Genomic DNA, 11,107 nt, shown 5'->3' with positions numbered 1-11,107 from the left:
GATCCACCCTATCCAGATCGGCAAAGGACAGGAGCTCCACAGACTGATTTAAATGGAAGGAAGACACCACCTTGGGAAGAAAGGAAGGAACAGTTTGCAGGGAAACTCCAGAATCCAAAATTCTCAATAAGGGCTGCCTACACGACAAGGCCTGAATCTCCGACAGCCGGTACGCAGACGCAATCACCACCAGAAATACCACTTTCAACATGAGATCCTTCAAGGCTGCACTTCACAAGGGTTCAAAGGGCACCGCACACAAGGCTTTAAGAACCAAATTCAGATTCCAGGAGGGACAGGGCTTTCTCACCGGAGGACGCAAATGCTTTGCTCCCAGAAGAAAACGAGAGACTTCGGGATGTGCTGCCAAGCACGTCCCTTGAATGTTACTGCATAAGGAACCGAGCGCTGCCACCTGAACTCGCAAGGAACTACACGATAAGCCCTTCGCCAAACCAGCCTGAAGGAAACTCAAAATATCCAGTACTCCAGCCCGGGTAGCCACAATACGCCTGGCGAGACACCAAGCCTCAAAAACCTTTCATACTCGTACATAAGATATGGAAGTAGAAACCTTCCGTGACTGCAACAATGTAGCGACCACAGCATCTGAGTACCCTCTGGACTTCAAACGCTTCCTTTCAAAAGCCATGCCGCTAGACAAAAGCGCTCGACCTGGTCGAAACAAACGGGCCCCTGATGAAGCAAGTTCGGCAGGTCCGGAAACCGCAAGGGACCTTCTATGGCCAGATTGACTAGATCTGCAAACCATGGACGTCTCGGCCACTCGGAAGCTACAAGTATCACCTCTGCCAGATGTAATTCTATTCGGCGAAGAGTCCGGCCTATGAGGGGCCAAAGAGGAAACACATAATGCAGAACATCTGTCGGCCAGGGGAGTACCAGGGTGTCCACGCCCTCCGTTCCCATGTCCCTGTTATGAGCAAAGAAGCAGGGAGCTTTGGCATTCTTGAACGTTGCCATCAGATCCATGCAGGGCATGCCCCACTGGGCACAGATGATCTGAAAAGCTTCATCTGCAAACTCCCACTCTCCTGGATCTAGACAATGTCGACTGAGAAAGTCCGCGTGAACGTTTTCTACTCCAGCAATGTGAGGCCGCTATGCTGACTAAATTCTGCTCCACCCATGCGATCAGTAGACGAGCTTCCAATGCCACTGGTTGACTCCTGGTTCCGCCCCGACGGTCGATGTAAGCCACCGTGGTCGCATTGTCGGAGAGAACTCTGACTGACTTGCCTCGGAGAATCAGCAGGAAAGCCTGCAGTGCCAATCTGACCGCTCTGGTCTCCAGACGATTGATGGACCATCGGGCCTCCTCCTGGGACCACTGCCCCTGCACCAACTTCCGCAGGCAAACCGCCCCCCAACCAGACAGGCTGGCATCCATAGTGACCACCGTCCAGTCCGGAATCACCAAGGGGACTCCACGCCGTAACTGGCCGGGAACAGCCACCACTCCAGACTGGACTGAGTGGGCTCCGTCAGAGGTAAAGAGAGATGAAACTGCTCTGAAACCAGATTCCATCGGGAGAGCAACACTGATTGTTAGGGCTGCATATGAGTGAAAGCCCACGGAACCAATTCCAGGGTCGAGGTCATGGATCCCAGGACTTGCAAGTAATCCCTCAAAGCTCTAGTGTCCATCCCCAGTGCCAAGGTCGAAGACTGACTGATGTCAACTGCATCCTGGAGAAATTGGGTGATGGCCTGTCTCCTGGAGTCCTTAACACAAGGCAGATGGCCCAGCTAATGGTCATTGGCACAGCTCTGAGTTCCTTCGATGTAGGTCTTCCAGTGCCCTAAGAATTGGTCCATCTTCTCCAAACAGGCCCAGCATCCTTTGGGATTTCTGTGCACATTTGCAATACACCCAAAAGCAGGACACATCTATCATGGGGATCCATGATAGACAGACCTTGTGCATTGAGCATCACTGGAACCCCAATGACAGTGTTGTGAAATAGATAAAAGTGGTCCTCAAATGGCCAGCAGGCACAGCACACCACCACACTGGGAATATAAACATGAAGGGAAACTTACCATAAAAGTCAAACCCATCTAGGGATAGCATTGAGTGCAATCCCAACTGTACTTGAAATGCAAAATACACAGAAAAAGATTCCTTAAAGTAGGAGAATTACCACAAGCCACTGAGCTCTGTGGGAAAAAAAGAAAGACTGAAGAGATCCTGTGGACATGTGATGTAATGCATGTTCAGAGAGGCTCAGTCAAAGTTCTAGAAACAATAAGTTTTACATGCTGGGCTCCATCAGATATCACTGTGTGGACTGCATCCTTCTTGTCCCCTGAGACTTAAAGAGTATTGGGAAAAGTTTGTGGGAGGGAGGGGGAGGAGTTACATTTGTGCATCTGAACAGCCAGACCTACTGCACTGTCTGAGGGACTGCCTCCACATTGGAGGCAGGCCCAACCCTTGCCCAATCAACTGGCTGTTCTATGAGAGCCAGGATGGTTGTTAGAAGTCTTATTTGCTAGTGACCCCCTGCTTGAAAAGTAGTGGCAATCACTTAATAAAAGTGAATGTATAGTAAAGCCAAGTGTTTTCATGCACTTACAACCTAGCTAAAATTCTTGCATTTAATGGTAACAAGTTAATTTTCAATGGTGTTTATTTAAAGTATATTCAAACTGTACAAGCTGACAGATTAAAATATTTATACATTAAAAATACACAGTATTTGCACTTAAACAAGTGACCAAATGCAACATGTTAACATCCATTCAGTAGGATACAGCTGTTCGTTGTGCTGCATACTATGCACAAGAATGAAATCATTCCCTCCCCCAACCCTTTGTCAGTTAAGAGTTTAATCCAGTTCAAGAAGTTTCAGATAACATGGGGCTCTAGCAGAAACACCCCTTTGGCAGTATATTTCTTCAGTGGCACAGTAACAAAAGAAACCTTTGCACATTGGACACTTTTCAATGTTCTTTAAAGAGCAGTTTGAGAGATTTAATTAGTTTTAACTGTAGGTGAATCCCCTGCATTATTTTCAGAATTATTGGTTGCCTGGGAAGGTCCCTCCTCAGAATCTTCTGTAGCATCTTCAGATTCATTTCTGGAATCCTCTTTCTCCAAGTCAATATTCTTCAGTGCCTCAAGATTATCTGGTGCCTGCCCTGTTAATCTCTATTTCAAGAACAGAAGCAAAATGTGTAACTTACCAACTCTTATGAAACATTTTATTGCAATTTTACCTAATTAAATCTAGAGTTGAGACTATTTTAGATTTAAGGCTTAAGCCATTTAACCAGTGTGTTCTAATAAGAATCTACAAATATCTATAGTGAAAAAGATTCACTTCAAAACCTATCAGCAAGAATAAGTTAAACACTCATATAGAAGACTTTCAAGAGCTCCTGATATCAGGTAGCATAAATTATAATGGACTAAACAAGGACCTTTGTAAATTCTGCTTCTGACACTTGCTGTGATACTGTACAAGTCACTTTCCATGCTTCAGATATCCATTTAGCTTATAAATGTTCTGGGGAAGGCCTTATTGTATCTGTATAATTTGTTAAAGCACTGTGGATTAGGGTACTATACAAAGACAACATAATTCTGCCCCATATAGAGAGTTTCAAAAAATCACATGCAAGATAGTGACATCTGATATTTGAGGTTGTGAAGGTATTAGAGGACAGCAAGATACTTTGTGCTCACATGGGTGACATCTGACAGATCCCAAGAGAGCTGATAATCTACAGCTCTATTCTGTAGCATGTGCAGTATTTTCCACATTGCAGTGTCCATGTGGTACCCCACCCAGTTCAGTATTTAGCTATTAAAATAAAAGCTTCAAATCCTAGGGGAGGCAGGGGGATTTGTAAGGACCAAGTATCTTACTGTCCTTTGAGAAAGCAAGTTTGCTTACTGTAAATGGGTTCTCTGTAGACAGGATGAATTAGCCATGACTTCACTCTATGGCACTGCACAGACCCTTCTTAGCTCAGAGGTTTTGCTCTGAGCATATGTGGGAGCTCCCATACAGGAGAACCCCTAAATCAATTTTAGAGCTAAGTCTAGCTAGGTAGTCCACTCTCCAGGGAGATGGGTATTTAGCATGGCTAATTCATCCTGCTGCCTACGGGGGAACTCCACTTACATTAAGCAAGCTTGTCTTCTGTCAACACATGGGACTGAATTAGCCATGACAAATAGCAAAGTTCCAAGCTAAAGGCTGCAGCAGTGCATTTACTGATAAAAACTAGACTCCACCATGGAGAGTAGACTATTGTGTGAACAGGTTGCACTTCACAGCTTATCCAAAGTTTACTGTCAATTTTTGATAGATTGTCCAGACAGTAATATGACATGATGTGCACTGATAACCAGGTTGCAGCTTTCTAGATAGATATCAGACAGGCACAACTTGCAGATGAGCAACTGATGCAGCCATGGCTCTCACTTGATCCTTTACTAAATCTAATCTGGAGGCCACTACCACAATGTGCAATACAGATTGCTAGCCAATTGGACAACCTATATTTGGCAACTGCTATGCTCAGACAGTTAGGATCCTAAGATGAATAGTTGCAAGGTCTGATGTGGCTAATTTCTTTTGGTAGTAGGCCAAAACTTTTACAATCCAGTGTAATTACGGGCTCTTTCATGTGCAGCAAGTCTTGGAAAGAATGTAGCATGATGGATTTATATGGAAAAAAAAAAAAATCAGACACCATTTGGTAGGAACTTTGGGTGGGTGTGGAGAATCCTGTTCTGGAAGAACAGCATATATGGAGAGTAATGTGCCAATGCCTGAAGCTCACCAGCTTCTGACTGATGTGATTGCCAACAAGGAATACTACTTTCCATGTGACAAACTTCAAAGAAGCCAACTAGTGTTTGGAAAGGTGACAAGTTATGCCAGAACATTAAGATCCCCTGAACAGATGATTTGGCCACCAGAGATTTAGTATGCCATAGGCCTTTCATATACTTCAACACGAAAGGATGAGTGGAAATAAGAAAATTATTCCTTACCTGCTAATTTTTGTTCCTGTAGTACCAAGGATCAGTCCAGACAGTGGGTTATCTTCCCCTTCCAGCAGATGGAGTCAATTAGAACTTTGAAGGATGCTTCCTTATAAGGTAGTGCACCTTCTACTAATCCTCAGTATCGAGTATATCAAAGCAAAGAGGAAAATCAGGATGGATCAAGAATAGAATTAAGTAACAAATAACAGTGTGCAAAAGGCACAAAACAGTGTCAAACAACAAACTTGCAGAATGAACCATTAACCAGCCAAAAGAAAAAGGGCACTGAAGAACAATTTGAGCAGAGAGGCAATCCCAAACCCAATAAAACAGTCAGGGAGGGCGTCTGGACTGATCCTTGGTACTACAGGAATGAAAATTAGCAGGTAAGGAATAATTTTTTCCCTTACATACCAGGATCAGTCCAGACAGTGGAATGTACCAAAGCTTCCCTATGTGGGTGGGTCCCGGAAAGCCCTGCTCAAATGACCATAGAGCCAAAGGAGCCAAAAGTAGACTGTGTGTAGACTATAATGATGAGCAAAGGTATGTAACGATTTCCAAGTTGCCGCTCGACAAATCTCCTGGAACAAGACAGATTGCATCTCCGCCCAGGAAGCAGCCTGAGCTCGAAGAGAATGGGCCTTTACATCTGCCGGAGGTTGTCAACCCGCTCCAATGTAGGTCACCAAGATCGCCTTCAGCCAGTGAGCAATGGTAGTTTGACGCCTTGGCCCCCTTCCTCGGACCATGCCAGAGAACAAAAAGATGGGCCGACAAGTGAAAATTAGTGACTTCCAGATAGCGAATGAGGATATGCTTGACATCTAGCTTGCGTAGATCCGCTGATGCGTCCGCTGAGAAGGACGGAAGCTCTGTCTGATTCAAGTGGAACTCGGAAACCACCTTGAGCAGAAAAGCAGGCACAGTGTGCAAGGAAACTCCCGAATCCGTAAAACGAAGGTAGGGCTCTCTGCACGAGAGTGCATGAAGCTCCGAGATTCTGCGGGCAGAACAGATAGCTACCAGGAAAACCATCTTGAGAGTGATATCCTTCAGGGTCACGGAACGCATGGGTTCAAAGGGTGGACAGACCAAGATTCGGAGAACGAGATTGAGACTCCATGAAGGATAAAGAGCGTGGACCGGGGGTTTCATGTGCTTCACCCCCGAGGAATCTGATATCCGGGTGAGAGGAGAGGGAAGTTCCCTCATTGATGAAGTAGAGCCTAGGGCAAAGACTTGCACTCTCAGCGAGTTGTAGGCCAGACCCTTGTCCAGTCCCTGTTGAAAAGATAGGATCTGAGCCACTGAGGCAGTCCATGGCAACAGGTATGGAGGTACACCAGGTCTCAAAAAAAAAAACCACAAACAACTTTCCATACCTTGATATAGGAGATGGAGGTAAACGTCTTTCTAGCCTTGAGGAGGGTCGAGATAACGGCCTCTGGGTATCCATGCCGCCTCAGCCGGCACCTCTCAAAAGCCAGACCACAAGACAAAAGCAATCGGCCTGGGCGAAAGATACCGGACCTTGATGCAGCAAGCGTGGAAGGTGACCCAGACGAAGAGGTCTGTCCACTGCAAGATTGATCAAGTCCGCACACTACAGGCGACGGGGCCATTCTGGCGCCATCAGCATTAAGGGACCCTGGTGGGACTATTCTCCGGAGCACCTTGCCCAAAGGCCAAGGGGGAAACACGTAGAGGAGAATGTGACGGGGCCAGGGGAGGATTAAGGCATCCACTCCCTCTGTGCTGTACTCTTCGGCAACTGAACCACTGAGCTGCCTTGGCATTCCGGGAGGTTCCCATTAGATCCAGATAGGGGGTTCCCCCATCTGTGGAACAGGAGATTCACTGCCTCCTCTGAGAGTTCCCATTCTCCGGGATCTAGATGTTGACGCCTGAGAAAGTCGGCTTGAACGATGTCTACGCCTGCGATGTGGGAAGCTGCTAGGTGGGAGAGATGAGTCTCCGCCCACACCAACAACCTGTCTGTCTTCAAAGAGACATGCTGGCTCCCCGTGCCCCCTTGGCGATTGAAGGTCACAGTGGTCGCATTGTCAGAGTATTCGGACTGCGCGATGGACGAGAGGTAGGAAGCAACGCACTGCTCTGGTCTCCAAGCGATTGATCGGCCAAGTTGCTTGGGACGGCGTCCACTTCCCTTGTGCAGAACTCATCTGACACACTGCTCCCCAGCCGGAGAGACTGACGTCCGTCGTGACAATTACCCATTTCGGGATGTCCAAAGAACTCCCTGGAGAAGATGAGAGGTTGAACCACTACGAGAGACTGTCCTTGGCTCCCTGCGGGAGAGGGAGGATGGCGTGGAAGTCCCGAGACACCGGCTTCCAGCGGGAGAGTAAGGTGTGCTGTAAGGGACGCATATGTGCAAACGCCCAGGGGGACCAGATCGATGGTGGAAGCCATGGATCCCAGGACCTGGAGATAATCCCACACCGTTGGACGCGAGAGACCGATGAATCGCTGTATCCGAGTTGAGTGTATGAGCCCTGTCCGGGGGCAGAGACACCTTGCCCAGTGCTGTATCGAAATGCACCCCAGGAAGTCCAGAGACTGAGATGGAGAAAGGCTGCTCTTGGCGAAGTTGACCACCCAACAGAGGGAGTGAAGAAGCATCAACACCTTGTCGACTGCCTGGTAGCAATGAGCTGAGGACTTTGCCCGAATGAGCCAGTCGTCCAGGTATGGATGCACCAAGACTCCCCCCCTCCGGAGGGTGGCAGCTACTACTATCATCACCTTCGTGAAGGTTCGAGAAGCGGTCGCAAGACCAAAGGGAATCGCTCCAAGAGCCAAAAGCCTGTCGAGTGTATGCCGGACTATGAGTTGTTTCTGGACTGGGCCACATGGAGAGAAGAGGAACCTGTCTCTTAGCAACTGAGCAAATTCTAACACGTAGCCATGTCTTAGAATATCCAGGACCCACTGATCTGACATGTTGACCCACTCCTCGTAGAAAAGGGAGAGACTTCCCCCTATTCTGGGGATGAGGGAGTGGGCACGAAAGGACTGAGTCCAGGATTGAGATCGAGAGGACGGCTGACGAGGAGCTGCAGTCCTTGCCTGGCGGAAACAATGTTGATTCCTGAATCGGCTTCTAGTGGAGTTAAACGATCTAGAAGAATGAGGGCGATCCTCTGGGCAGTTTGTGTACCTTATTCTCCGAGGGATTTGATAATCTGGTCCAGATCCTCCCCAAATAGTAGCTTGCCCTTGAAGGGTAGGGATTCCAGCTGTGACTTGGAAGAATCCGCCGACCAGTTGCAAAGCCAGAGGAGGCGTCTAGCCAAGACTGCAGAAACCATAGATCTGGCCAATACTCAAATAGCATATGGATCAGATGCTGTATATGACATGACAGCCTCCAGGTGGTCTGCCTGAAGTGCTTCCTCAGGAGGCAACTCCTGGGAGCTGAGCAGCTGTTGAAGCCAGCTGAGGCCTGCATGCTGAGCAAAGGAACTACAAATGGCTGCCCGGACCCCCAGGGCAGACACCTCGAAAACTCTTAAGATAAACTTCCAGCTTTCAATCTTGAAGATATCACAAGGCTGCACCACCCATTACTGGAATGGTAGCTCTTTTCGTCACTGCTGAGACTGCAGAATCTACTTTGGGAACCTTAAGCGCCAGGAAATCATCTGGGAGAGGATACAGCTTATCCATGGCTCTGCCGACCTTGAGGGAGGAACTGGAGAATCCCATTCCCTGGATAACCAGTTGAAGGAATGTGGGATGGGAAGGAAAGGACCTACATGGCGGATGTAGTCCAGCCAGAAGGGGGTCCCCTTTCTTTGCTGGTGGATTAGGCTCAGGCGGGTCCTGAGGGGCCTCAATGTCCAATTCCTGTGGGATATGTGGAATGAGGGGGTCCAGCTCATCCCTCTGGAAGATCTGCAGGACTCTAGGATCATCCCCTTCCAATTGAGCCGTAGTTGAAGGTTCATCTGGATCCAGGTCCTGCTGAGGAACAGACCCCCCCCGAGGGGTGTACCAAACAGACCCTTGGAGCACTTGAGGTGGTCCAAGGTACCCCTGGTTCTGGGACTACTGACCCTTGGCCACTCCCCATGGTCTGGGCATTTCCCAAGACCTCAGTGGAATCAGCCATTCTGGGTACCTTAGGAGGAGGTCCTGCCAAACGTTCCTGGTGCTGGCCCATTCTGACCAGGTAAGCATTGTGAAGCAGAACAAAATCCGTGGAAAACTGAGGTGCCCCGATGGAGGAAGAGTGGGAAGATCCCCTGACGGAGGAAAAGGCTCCAGAGGTGGAACGGGTGTCAAAACCAGTGGCCGAGATGAAAAAGGAGCGTCCTGCTCTTCTATTAGTGCCAGAGCAGCCAAGTCTGGAGACAAAATGGCCACCGCTCCTACGGTCAGCGGGATCGGGGTCAGCCCTTGAGCGTCGAGGCGTGCCAGAAGACGAGAACCAGAACAGCCTGGCAGTTGAGAGGGTCTATCCCCACCAGGGAGGCAAGCTGTGCAAATCCCCTCACGGGAGAGCCTCGACCCAGGCTCTCCACAAGTGCAGCACCTGGACGAACGAGGCATGGGGGAACGATGGACCCGCGAGGGAACCAGCATGGTTTAAAGCTGCGGGAAGCAGGAAAAACCTCTGCTTCAGCCTGTTCTTCCTCACGCTCACCAGGTTCATGGTTGTAAGAAGCGGGTAATAGCCTCCGCTTCAGTCCTGCTCTCTATCCCTCAGCGACCCACAGATAGAGGCACAGAGGAATAACGCCTCTGTGCTGGCTGCCCCGAGGAAAACTGCCATCTCAGGGGCAGCGGGCTGGATAGCAGCCACAGGGGGAGAGTTCAGCACCACCGACTTGCACCCCGTAGAGAGGAAATAACCTGTCAAAAGGAAATAAACAAACTTACCCTGACAAGAGATGGGAGGGGTGGGGAGAGCTGCAAATAGTACTGCCTGCAAGCAATAGAATGCTCCCACTAAAACAGGAGCAGAGGCTATAGGAAAGCTCTCCAAATAATTCCCTCAGAAAATTCAAAGATTTTTTTTTTTAATTAGACTTGATCCATCCAAAGAAAGAGGAAAGCTGAGGAAAATAGAGAAAATTCCTAAAATAGCTTTCTAGTCATCTGTGGGGAATGAAAGCCACCACTGTCATCTTTTGGAGTCAAGAGAATACTGAGGATTATTAGAGGGTGCACTACCTTATAAGGAAGCATCCTTCAAAGTTCTAATTGACTCCATCTGCTGGAAGGGGGAGATAACCCACTGTCTGGACTGATCCTGGTACGTACAGGGAACAGAATGTCTTCTACCCGAACATGGTAGGCTATGGCACAGAGCTGCACCTTGACTGAAGTACTAAGTCCTGAAGAGGAAAGAACAAATACCGAAACAGCTTCTGTGGCTTACATATGAAGGGGTCCAGGGAGCTTTGACACCAGTATGAGAATAGTTTCCCTTTAAATCTAAGGCCTTTTCAGAGGGCTTTCTGGCAGATAATACAAGTATGGAGAAGTTTATACTTCTTGATTCTTTCCTTTAGCCTTGCTATACCAGTCCAGAATGTGATTAGGCTATTTCTCCACTGCAGCAGATAGCGGCAGAGCACATGACTGACATAACTACTTATGTGGTGTGCAAATCTGTTCATGCCAGTATTCCCATGACAATCTAAACCTTGTATTAATTCCTTTTAAAGCTAGAAATGTTTTAAAAATATCTTCCTCGAAACAAAATAAATGAACTTAGCCAAGAGAATTTCTTTAGATAAAGTTTAAATTTAAATATTCAATAACTAGGGATTTTCCAACATTACATTAAGATGTTACCTACCTGGGAAGTTTTCTGAACTTGTGTAGCAGAACTAAAGTAAAGAAAATTAAAGTAAAAATTGCTCCTTTTTCATCCTGCTACACCAGTCCAGAACTGAGAAATACCAAAGCCCAACTAATCTTTGGGGAGGATATAAGGCCCATCCTGAATATGTTCGCTCCAAAAGCAGCATCTTAGTGATAACATCTAATCTATAATGCTTAGTAATAAATATAATGAAGACCATGTGGCAGCTTTACAAGCTTCAG

General features: G+C 47.7%; 1 protein-coding gene across 3 annotated transcripts in view; it reads right to left on the bottom strand.

The window, feature by feature from the left end:
• Positions 1 to 2,636: 2,636 nt before the first annotated feature.
• Positions 2,637 to 11,107, bottom strand: part of GMNN (geminin DNA replication inhibitor) — a 76,166-nt gene continuing 67,695 nt past the window's right edge. For all 3 annotated transcript variants that reach the window (XM_029590780.1, XM_029590781.1, XM_029590782.1), the window contains exon 7: positions 2,637 to 3,175. In XM_029590780.1, coding sequence (XP_029446640.1) covers positions 2,999 to 3,175 — 177 coding nt within the window. In that variant the 3' untranslated portion in view covers positions 2,637 to 2,998. The remainder of the gene's footprint in view (positions 3,176 to 11,107) is intronic.

This window comes from Rhinatrema bivittatum, chromosome 2 (genome assembly GCF_901001135.1).
Source record: "Rhinatrema bivittatum chromosome 2, aRhiBiv1.1, whole genome shotgun sequence".
Taxonomy (NCBI): domain Eukaryota; kingdom Metazoa; phylum Chordata; class Amphibia; order Gymnophiona; family Rhinatrematidae; genus Rhinatrema; species Rhinatrema bivittatum.
The sequence above is the reverse complement of the archived record's forward strand: the minus strand, read 5'-3'. Positions and strand labels throughout refer to the sequence as shown.